The sequence below is a fragment of the Panthera tigris genome, chromosome D3 (assembly GCF_018350195.1).
Source record: "Panthera tigris isolate Pti1 chromosome D3, P.tigris_Pti1_mat1.1, whole genome shotgun sequence".
Classification (NCBI taxonomy): Eukaryota; Metazoa; Chordata; class Mammalia; order Carnivora; family Felidae; genus Panthera; species Panthera tigris.
The window spans coordinates 18020975-18032292 of record NC_056671.1 but is presented as its reverse complement, the minus strand read 5'-3'; the positions used below and the strand labels follow the sequence as shown (position 1 = coordinate 18032292).

Here is an 11318-nt window from a genome sequence, read left to right as displayed (position 1 = left end):
TCAGTTCCCGAGTCAGCGTGGAGTCCCACGCCCTCCCCGAATCGGCCCCAGGATGGGACAACAGATAATTCCTCTTTCTCCCATCCCTCACTGCCCCCATGACACCTTCATGTGCCAGGTCCGTCACTGGCTGATGGCCAAACTCTGGTTTTTTTTTCCACTCAGGCAGTGGAAGAATCCGGGCTGGTGGGGGGCTTCCCTGGGCAGCCTCGTCGGTCTCTGAACCGGCAAGGTTCCTCAGACAAACTTCCCATCCCAGCGGGGGGGGGGGGGGGGGGGGGGCGGGGGGGGTGCAACTGCCCCCATCACCGGCACCCAGGAACTGATGGACGGGGCCGGGACGATAGCAGGCCCCCGATGCCGTGCGGCCTCCAGAACCCAGTGCTGGAGGGCAGGTCGCAGGGGCCTCCCTGAGCAAATTGGTGTGGCCCTCCTGGTCCAGTCCTTGCAAACCAAGAGCTCTGCCCCTTGGGGCCAGATCCCTGCCCAGACATCAAGGCACCAGGTGAGGGGGTGCCGGCAGAGGGGCCCTTCGAGGTGAGTAGTGGCAGTCCCCGCAGTGACACTCATGAGCCAGCTGGGCTGTGAGCCCGGTGACCGTCTGCCTTCTGCCTTCGTGTTCCCAACCTGGCCACGAGGCTGCACGCAGGGGACCAGGGGGCCGTCCTTGTCCTCCTCCCAGGGAAGGGGGCGGCTGGGAGGGCTGGGAGCCACACGGAAGCTGTCTTCAAAGGTCCTGAAATGTGCGGCCAAACAGTTCTGCCCATTTGCTTTCCCTCTTTCGAAAACAGAATCAGCGCGGCCTTACCAGCGAGACGTTCCTGGCGCTCCTCTAGGGGCCACGTGGGGAACGACATACCGTTTTATTCTCTTAAAAAACCATTCATGCCCTTTCCCAGGTGACTTGACAGTTTCCGAATAAGCATCATGACAAAAAACCAGGCTGTTTCTGCGCTTCCTTCCTCGGCCTACTTATTCTGCCGAACTATGTAAGACACTTACAATCAGGAGTTGGTCTCAGTAGAAAAATAAAAAGATTCTGTGATCTGATATAAAACGAGCCCAAGAGAACACCTGGAGCCCGCACACCAGGCACTGGAAAGCAAAAGGAAACTGGGGGGTTTGGTTTCAATGTGATTCAGGGATGCAGCAAAAAAAAAAAAAAAAAATGATGTCTCAAGAGACACCAGAGCCAACTTCCCAGTGATGGAGAGGAAGTTATTTCTGCTCGGAAGGGGCTCTCCTGAGCTTTTTATTGAGACAGGAGTGAGTGGGAGGCCAGCAGCCCTGCAGAGATGCCTAGGGTTTGGGGGTTTGGGGGTTTTGAGGGGTTTTTTTTTTGCTTTTTTCTTTTTAAAAAGCAAACCCCCAAGGTCCTGATGAGGCCTGCGGTAGGCGGGTCAGCGTGGTTTCTTTTGCCCGTGGTCCTGAAAGAGGCCGGGTGGGCCGGGGTCAGGTGGAGGCTGGGCTGTCCATGGTGGACAGGAGGTGAATGACTTCGGCCCGCTCTGCTGAGCTAATGTGCTGGCTCAGGTACACTATGCAGTCCACGGCCACATCAGGGTTGTCTTGAACCAGGCTGCAGGGGGAGGGGAGAAAAGGGCAGGGGTCATTCCTGCCACTTAGTTCAGGGGGTCCTAAGGCAGTCGCTAAGAATTCCTGTGTGGGGCCATGCCATGTTCCTGGGTGGGTGACAACCCAGGCCTCCCAAGTCTCTTTGTGCCGTGGTCACCGTGGCGGGAGAGGGGGAGTGGTCCCATACGGCAGGAGGGAATTCTGGGGGTCAGAACACTTGGAAGGACAGTGGACCCTGTCAGTCACTAGCTGTGTGACTGGAGACCCAGTATTTCCCCTAAATTTCAGCTTCATTCCCTAAATGGGGTCCCACATGATCGACTAGCCATCTCACAGGGGACCCCATGGGAATGGGGTGAGCAAATCCTTTGGAAAGGCTGGTACCTACAGCCTAGCAGTTAAGAACGTGGGCTCTCCCAGATGCGCTCTAGCCGTGACCTTGGACCAGCTGTCCTCTATACTCCAGCAAGGAATACAGCCCCCGAGCCGTGGACCTCGCACACAAAGCTGAGCCGTAGGCCCGGGGACCATGCAGCGTCGTGGAGTCAAGCTGGCACTCTGGGGTCAGGCGGCTGGCGGTAAATCCGGCGCTCGCCAAGAAGTCCAAGGCATGGGCAGGTGGGCGGGGTGGCCACTTACCGTCTGATGGCCTTGAGGACGGAGTCTCGCTTCAAACACTTGATGTTCTCGCGGATGGTGGAACGCAGGCCGCCCCCGCCCTGCCAGTGTTGTTCCAGCCACTTTACCACCATCTGGTTGTTATCCCACAGGTAGGCCTGGGGGGAAGGGGACAGGCAGCCTCAGAGAGGGACCTCTGAGCAGGCTGGCCCCGGGAGGCACGCGCGCACCCATCCACCCACGCGTCCTGTCTCCGCCCAGGCCCACCTTGACGGCCCCCTCCGTCTCCACGAACCACCGACGCAGCATGGACTGGATGTGCACGTGGCTCAGCTCACTGCTGGCCTGCAGGATCTCCTGCTTGACCTGGTCCTCCAGCAGGAGGCGGCGCAGACGCCAGTACAGGAAGGCGCGTGAGGTCTTCCACTCCACGATGTCCTGCGGACGAGCCCCAGGCCTGAGCCCTCCGAAGGGGCAGGGGCGGGCAGAGATGCAGGGTGCTGCCCGGGGCGGGGCCCTGGGCTAGGTGCACGCTCAGTGATCATTCCCGTTTTACAGGCGGGGCAGCTGAGGCTCGGGGCGGGGGGGGGGGGGTTGGCGGGGCCAAGATTTCACCGGGACTCTACTCGGGCTTCCCAGAGGCACGGAGGGGCTTAGGCTGGCTGGGAGGGAGCCCCACACACAGGGGTGGTAGGTGAGTGTAGGGTATCTTCTTAGGGGCCGAGCGATGGGGTGGGGCTGGTGAAGGCCAGTGCTGGGCGGGAACAATCCTTCCCAAGTCTGGCCCGTGGTTAGAGACACCCATAGAGGTCAGACTGGCGGTTCCCAAACCTTGCTGCCTGTTGGAATCGCTTGGGGATTTGCAGCCATAGTTATACGGGGCTCCCACCCCCTGATACTCTGATTTAATTGGTCCGAAGAGCCACCTGGGCACTGGGATTTTTTTTTTTTTTTTTTTTTTTATCGCTCTCCAAGTGTTTCTAACATGTAGCTTTCGAGCCCAGATCTGCTCCGGTTGGAAACCAGGTGACCTTAGGATGGGGCATTCATGTGGGGCTCCCACAGCTGCAGGCTCTTACAGAGATGACACCCTTCTCCAGCATGCCGTGGGCCCTGTCGTGGAGGTCGGCGAACAGCACCGCCACCTGGTGGTAGATGGGCAGGAGCAGGTCCTCCCGGGCCTTCAGCTGGCCCTCCAGGTCCTTGCGGTCCTTATCGGAGAGCTCGGACACTCCTGTGGGCACAAACCAGGGTTTGCAGGACAGGCCTGCGCTCTGATTCGGAAGCTGCCCCCAAACCAAGCTGCTCGCACGGTCTCAGAAGCGTGCTTACCATGGCGAGACCGCATTCAGCGTGCAACTCTAAATGCGCCCCCTTCTCGGGAAGAACCACTGTGCTCACGGGCTACGATCACTTACTATTTTCCACACATATTGCAAAATACAATTAAGGGGATATTATGAACAAGCCTGGGCCAATTTCACACCTTAGATGAAATGGACAAATTCCTTGAAATATACAAACTATGGAAGCTCTGCCAAGAGGAAACAGATCCCCTGAATAGTCCTACATATAATAAAGATGAATTTATAGCCAGAAACCTCCTATCAAAGATTTAAAGAAATAATGCCAATTCAGACTCAGAAAACAGAAGGGAACACCTCCCAACTCATTCAAGAGATCAGCATTTACCCTGACACGAAACCAAAGAAATTACACACACACACACACACACACACACACACACACACACTCTAATAAATCTTATGAAGGGCACAGTTATAAAGACACTGTCACCCAATATGGACTTTTAAAGAGAATTACATCTAAGGCTACAAGTGAAACAAAACTATCACTCAGACAAAATTGGTAACACACTTCAGGTCTGATGGAAAATTCGAAAGGGACATTTTGCTGTGCAAATTCTCATCGTCCTCACTGGCCCCAAATACTTCCATTGTTATATTTTATGTGTGTTCAGAAATAAATACACTAAGGCACTAAACACACTTTTTAATGGTAAAGGGCTGATTTTGCTATATGAACGTGTTTAACACATCCCCCGATTTTTGGAGCTGTCTTCTGGCACGCCGGCACTTTGTTTTTACCAGATTAGAACCCCCCGGGAGGGGAGCGGGCTGGGTCTCTCTTGCCCTCTGAGACCTGAGGCGTTCCCACCCCTCTCACCTAGCTGTTCCACGAGCTTCTTATAAACTGGGTCAATCCTCCTCATGGTCTTTATCAGATCTTTCTTCCGGAACTTAATCTCCACTGTTCCCTCCGGCTCCAGAATGCTCGCCCTGAAAAAAGAAGAGGAAGGGGTGGAAGGTGTAGGAGATGTCCCCCCAACAAACTACAGCCAGGAGACATGGGGGTAGAGACAGGAGAGCCAGGAAATCCGGGTGTGAGTTCTTAGATCTTTCACAGACTCACTCTGTGACCTTGGGCAAGTCAGAGGGGACTCTCCGGTCATCTGCTTCTATATCCATAAAATGTACAGGGGCTGAGCCAACTTCTTAAAATCACGTTTTCTGAACTCTGGAATGCCCTTTCGGCTCTGAGAGCATAGGCCTCTTCTCCAGAACAGCATAGCCCTCCTGTTCTTCAGCTACAGCCCTTTGTGACTTTCCTAATCTCTGCTCTCCTCGGGCCAGGGTACTGTTTCTGATCTCCTCCAAGCTCACAAAGGCACAATGAAGAACTCAACATGGTTCAGTATGAGCTGGCCCTCTCACTCACCCCCACACTGCCCCTTCATCCTCTTTTGATAGTTTGGAAGCCCCAAGAAATACTTGATGTAGCTCTGAGCTTCCTGGTGGCCAGAGTGAAAAGGTAATGATGACCCCACTTGAGGCTGCTCATGTCCCGAGTCGTCCTGGAGGGCGGACCTCAACAGCCCCCCGTGATGGTCTAGGTGCACTGAAGGTGGGACAGGTGTCGCTCATGTGCACCATATCACAATATCTACCATGATGTCTGGTACATAGTAGGTACTCAATAAATAGTCACTGAATGAATGAATGGATAACAGACACAGGAAGAGGATGCCTATATTTGGGGCAAAACTACTCCTGAGGTCTTGATATCCTACACAGCATGTAGCTTAGAGTCTTCCTTTCTTTTTTTTTTTTTTTAATTTTTTAACATTTATTCAGTTTTGAGGGACAGAGTGTGAGTGGAGGAGGGGCAGAGAGCAAGGGAGACACAGAATCCGAAGCAGGCTCCGGGCTCTGAGCTGTCAGCACAGAGCCCGATGCGGGGCTCGAACTCACGAACTGCGAGATCATGACCTGAGCCAAAGTCGGACGCCCAACCGACTGAGCACCCCAGGCGCCCCAACTTAGAGTCTTCACTTTAAAGTTACTCAAGCACCACGTGGCAAGTACTACTGTCATTATCCTTTCTGTAAACGTTCCTGGAATGAATGAATTCCTCCTTAACAAAGTGCCACAGGTTTCTCTCTCCCGACGAACCAGTAACCTCTCAGGCAAGTATCTGTCAGTCATTTGTTCAGCCAGGATTTCCCAACCACCTGCTAGCGGTCAGGCATTGTGCGAGGCCCTGGCCTGTAAAACTGAATAAAGCACAGCCCCTCCAGGAACTCACAGCTTGGGCAGAGACTCAGAGCCCAGGGAGAACTAGAGGACTGGTTATGTTTCCCTTTTTATCCTGGCTGCCAGGAAGCTCAGGTGCCATGAACTCTCCTGATAAAATCCACCTGTGCACTGGATGCTAGTTTCGGACTGGTAAAATTGGAGCCTCTCCATCCTTCAGAACCTCAGAACGCCCTGGCAATTCCTGGCCAGTGGCTCAAAGATGATGGGGCCTCGGGACTGGGGGTGAAGGGAAACGAGGCTGAGGGTCACACACCCACCTGCTCTCCTTGTCTGCGTACGTTTCTATGCACAGGGGGTTGATGGAGGAGTCCACGACCACCCAGGAGCCCCCCCGGAGTTCCCCGTTGGGTGGGATATAGATCAGGACGGGCTGTTTGTACTGCCTGAGGCTGTCCACGATGTAGGCTCCAAACTTCAGCACCTGGTCGTACATGTCTGAAAGCAAAGCAGTTAGTGGCCCGGTGAGGAGGCTTCAGGCCCCAGCACCTGCCACACGCCAAGCCCCCAGCCGTCGCTGTCCTGGGGAGCCTGAGAAAGCGTGTTCAGCCGGGATGCTTCGCGGCACCATGGAAAGGGCAGTAGAGGAGGCCAGGTACAGACTGCACCCTTACTGTCCGTGTCACCTTGGCCAGGCCACTCTCCCCTCCCTCACACTGGGGCCTCTCAGTGCCTCCATCTGTAAAAGGAAGCGTAGGGCAATCTCAAGGGTCCCTTCCTTCCAGCTCTGACTCCGGGATGCCCTCACCGGTGACTGCCCCCCGCCCTGTCCTGCCGTTCCCAGCACACGGAACCCTATCCAGCAATAGCACAGATCCTTCCCTCCTGCCCACAGACAGCGTGGTCGTTATTTTCCACCAAGACGAGGCTCTCCGAGTACCAGGCACCTTATGTGGTTAGGCTGCAATAATAAAATCAACCATCATCATGCCAGGAGCTAACACCATGCACCCGTGATCAGCTCATATCAAACCCTCACTTCAGACCTCTCTCAGGTTGGTCTGACTCTTAGCCCCCTCACAGGAAGGAAAGTTCCCGGGGTCGCCCACCCTGCCCTGCCCCTCACAGGGTGACCTCTGGCTAGTCACACTAGGAGCCCTCAGTTCCTCATCTGTGAAATGGGTGGATGTTCCCTGAACTGCTCCCATCCTTGGAGGTTGTAGGGGGGCTCGGCTAAGATGATGACGCGACAGCGCCACCTGGAGGGGGTTTCCCTGTCCTGGGTGCTGACCCCGCAGCTTTGGGACACCCACAGGAGAGGTGGCTTTACCTTTCATGCCACCGGAGAACCCCCTCCAGTTGGCAAAGATTATCAGGGGCAATCTCTCTCGGTTGAAATCGTTGATGGCCTGGGCCGTCTTGTAGGCTGAGTCTGGGAACCACACCTGGCCCGCCTGCTGGATTATCTGGAACACAGGGTGCCCTGGATCAGACTCCTCTGTGCAAGACCAGCGAGGGGACACGGGGACAGTCTTCTGAGCCATACCCTAGAGGGCAGGCAATCTGATCTGCGCTGGCACCCACACCAGAGCCAGGGCTCACAGGGAAGGCCTGAAGCTCACCTGCTGGGGGCCCTGCTTCTGCAGCCCAGGAAGGTTCCTTCTGCCTCATTTACAGGCTCAAAGGGGTGCCAAGCCAGTCCAGGCCATACCGAGTCCTAGGACCCACCCTCTGGCTCCTGAGCTCCTCCCATATGTGCCATGGCCCAGCTAGAGTCAGTGACAGGGACAGGGACAGGCGCAGAGGGCAGGAGGGATTCCCAGGGACCTGTCACCCCCTGAAGAAGAAAGACAGCGTAGGACATTTATGCATCCCGCAGAGACAGTGCTGGAGACGGGCGCCCCTGGGGCCAAGGACTCCCCTGAGGCTGGAAGGGCAGGCGTGTGACCGCCCAGGATCCACTCCGGCTGGCTGAGCCAGCTGAAACCACAGTCCCAAATTCCCAGCCCTCTGACCTTGGCCTCGGAATCCAGGTTGGCAGGGTCTGCAGGCACTACCACCTCCACGGTCCGCGTCTCCACGGCGATCACTCCAACAGGGATCCCCCCTAGCCTGTGAGGTGGAGCAGGGACGAGCGGGGAGCTGGGCGGCAGCCCCCTTGGATCCGGGGGTAGACGGGTCCGCCCAGCCCCGGCTGACATTCTATGGGCATCCTGGGTACCTGGGCACTAAAGGCTGGGACGCGGGCACGCGTGCAGAAGCGTGCACAGCTTTTACTCTGGCGGGTTATTTTACTGGAAGGCAAAGAAGCCGTTCCAAAGCGGTAAGAGCCTCCTCGCCAGCCGGCGGGCTGGAAAGGTGCCATCGGCGCCCTTCTTGGGGCAGCAGCCATCGTGGTGACGGGGAGGGTGAGGCCAGTGCAGGAGCAGCGCTCTCCACTAGAACTTTCTGGGACGCTGTGTTGCCCCTGGGCCATCCAGAACAGCAGCCGTGACATGCTACCTCGTGCGGATGCTCAGCACCTGAAACGTGCCAAGGGCAACAGGGGAACGGAATACACCTTCCTCTCTCAAGTCACCGAGATTTGAATTGCACGTGGCCAGCAGCCACCGCGCGGGACGGGGCGGGTCTAGGCACCGAGGCGTGCTTGCAAAGGGGTGGCGGATGTGGAGCCTGAAGGAGCTGCGGCTCAGAGGATTCCATGACATTAGTCACTGTCACCCGCCTGCTACCAGCCAGGCCGGAGCCAGGTGCATCCCTGGGTCACTCGTGACTACGAGGCAGGTGGAGAGAAAGTCTTTAAATAAAGGAAGGGTTTCCGTGTAGAAGAGGGAGATCTCATCGCAGGTCTTAAAAAATAAAACACTTAGGGAGGAGGGATGAGCTGTTAGTACTAGGCTTAACATTTGGTATTTTAATACTTATTTATTGCCCGGGAGAGAAATAACAGCACCAACAAGGACAGGAATAACAGCCGCTGGCACTGACGGAGCACTTGGGGTGTTTGAAGAGCTTGACACATGTCCTCACAGCAGTCCTCTGGGGGCAGGATTATCATCCCCGTCTTGCAGATGAGGACGTAAAGGCCCAGAGAAAGTGAAGGACCTTAGATCTGACTCCAGAGCCTGGACTTGTAACAACTACCTCGTGCCACGATCTGAATGCTAACTTATAAGGATAATTATAAGGGTCAATTATACGGAGAGGATCCCGCAGGTGGCCAGACATGTCTAAAATGATGACGGCTGCACCACTGAGGGGTGAGCGGCTCAGCTCTGAAAGCATCCAAGCGATTAAGCCGTCCACCAGCTCTGCGTAGACAAGAGGGCTCCTGATCGTGGCCCTCGTGGAACAGACCTCATAGTTTTGAGTGTCTGTGTAGTTTTCTGGTGGGAGCACCCAGCGCTGTCTTCTGATTCCCAAAGGGGCAGACTCTGGCCCCCAGCAAGCAGATGGCTGAGATGGCCTTTCCTAAGGCCACAGAAAAATCCAGACTTTATGAAGAAGTTCAGCCTCCAGAAAACCATCCCCCCAAACTGGTTTTCCTTTCGGAAAGCCCTGAGGCCAAAAGGAAAGTGTCCTTGGGGGTCACCCAGGAGGAAAGGACCCATGGCTAGTGCCTGGGAGTCCCAGTGCCTGGTGAGGCCAGGCGAGTGCAGGCTGCCCCGTTCCCAGGGTTACCTCGCTCTTCCTGTCACCACCGTCTGGGCCCAAGGCGCCATGATTTCCTGGAAACTGCCGTGGTCAAAGAATCCACTCTGCCAGGATCCCTTCAGAGCTGTGGGCAGAAGGGCAGAGGCCCAGGCCAAGGGGCTGGGTTGATCAGGGTCCCCATGGTCTGCCTGGTGGGGCAGACAACCTGACCTTCACAGCCCAGACACCTGTTTCTCCAGAAAACCACACAGACCCCGACCCCATTAAAAGAAAGCAAAGCAAAGCAAAGCAAAACAAAACCTCCCAAAAACACGGTTGCAGAAAATACCCCAAGTCAGGAATTCAGCCCATTTGGAACATCCAACCGTATCAGCTCCTGCCAACGCCAAATGCACGGAGATCCTAATCCCAAGGATCAGCCCAGGAGGCAAAGAGAGCTGACAGGTCCCCTTCAGAAGATGGGATTTGGGAAAGGGACCACCTGCCCGGGAAACCTCATCCTCAATGTGCCGGCAGTAGCTTAATAACATTTAAATGTTAACTGGGGGCCATCTTCGATTTCAGAGAAAGAGACAGACAGACAGAGGGAGAGGGAGAGAAGAGGGGAGTCGGGGAGGGGCGGGGGAGGAGGGAAAGGGAGATGACTTGGGGAGGGGGAGGGGACAGAATATGATGATGCCAATTGCAGCCGTCCCTTTAAAGGAAGCATTGGCGCCCTGGTGTCCGTGACTCCGGTTTGGCCAAGGAGAAAGGAGCCAGGTGACGCGAGGGTCACAAGCCGCCAGCGAGGGAGGCTGGGTGCCTGAAAACAAAGGAGCCCAACTCCCGTGTCTGCCCGAGGGCTGGCCTGACCAGATGGAGAAAATGGTCAGAAACAAGGTGGACATTTTTTTAGTTAAGATAAAGCCATCCCCCTCAGAGCTCACGGGGAAGAAAGCTCGAGAGAGGCACAAGAGGGGCACGCGAGCCGCGGGGTATCCTGAGCCGGCAGCGCCCGGCGCACCCCTGACGGGCACCCCTCCTGCACCACGCAGCTGGACGGGCAGGCGGATCCCTAAAGGCAGCGGCGTCTGAAATTCCAGACTCGGGATCATGGTAACGGGGTTAGCTCAGCTTCCCTGGGGTGTTCTGCTTGCTCAGGAGGTAATCCAATACCTGCCGGAGACAAGCTTGCCCCTTTCAGAGAGGGGGTGGGGGGGGGGGTGTAGTCTTGTCTCTGAAACCCTGATGTCCGCATTTTCCCATGTAACCACGGGGCAGCTCGGAGGGAGGCCAGGCCCCCTGTTGCACTTCCCCTGCATCTGCCAGCCCGAGGACCCAGAGCCTGTGCCCACCGCTTCTTTATTAACGACTTAGGAAAAGTATAGAGAAAAGTGCCCCCCACCCCCAGCCTCCACTCCCTCTGCGTTTGATCTCAGGTGTCCCCTTCCGGGATGTGTGACCAAGGGAGGATCGGGGCTTCTACCAGAGGGCCCCTTCACGCCTTCTTTTCAGAAAAGAAACCCAAGAGCCAGGTCTCCGGCAAAGCACTTAGGGACTCACTTGGGTGAGGCCGTCCTGCAAGCAGCCACCGGGGGTCGTAGGGAGCCCTGGACGGGAAGAATCCAATTTCTCGGTCGATGGGGTCCGAGGGTGTGGTGATGGGGACTGGACTGCGATTATCCTAGAAAAGAAAGCAGCCTCAGTCTTCTATGCCGGTCAGCCATGCCTGTGATCTGCTTCTCCCCTCCGACCATGATCATGCCTGCCTGCGCAGCAGAGCCCTGCCCGAATTAGCCAGTCATCGCCAGCATGAGTGGCGTCTGGTGAGGGCCTGCCAAGGTGCAGGCTCCCAACGTCATGGTACTGAGTCACCAAGGGAGCTCCCTAGGGTAGGTGCTATTGTTATTCCCATTTCACAGATGAGGAAACTGAGGC

General features: G+C 56.1%; 1 protein-coding gene across 3 annotated transcripts in view; it reads right to left on the bottom strand.

Annotated features, from left to right (window-relative positions):
* Positions 1–272: 272 nt before the first annotated feature.
* ACACB (acetyl-CoA carboxylase beta) overlaps positions 273–11318 on the bottom strand; it is a 99278-nt gene continuing 88232 nt past the window's right edge. For 2 of the 3 annotated variants that reach the window (XM_042961550.1, XM_042961548.1), the window contains exons 43-52: positions 10944–11064; positions 9429–9525; positions 7763–7859; positions 7078–7213; positions 6068–6245; positions 4381–4493; positions 3273–3427; positions 2461–2631; positions 2215–2351; positions 273–1579 (exon numbers count right to left, since the gene is read on the bottom strand). In XM_042961550.1, coding sequence (XP_042817484.1) covers positions 1453–1579; positions 2215–2351; positions 2461–2631; positions 3273–3427; positions 4381–4493; positions 6068–6245; positions 7078–7213; positions 7763–7859; positions 9429–9525; positions 10944–11064 — 1332 coding nt within the window. In that variant the 3' untranslated portion in view covers positions 273–1452. Of the gene's footprint in view, positions 1580–2214; positions 2352–2460; positions 2632–3272; positions 3428–4380; positions 4494–6067; positions 6246–7077; positions 7214–7762; positions 7860–8430; positions 9219–9428; positions 9526–10943; positions 11065–11318 lie in introns of those variants that run through there. The other variant, XM_042961549.1, reaches the window with a different exon arrangement.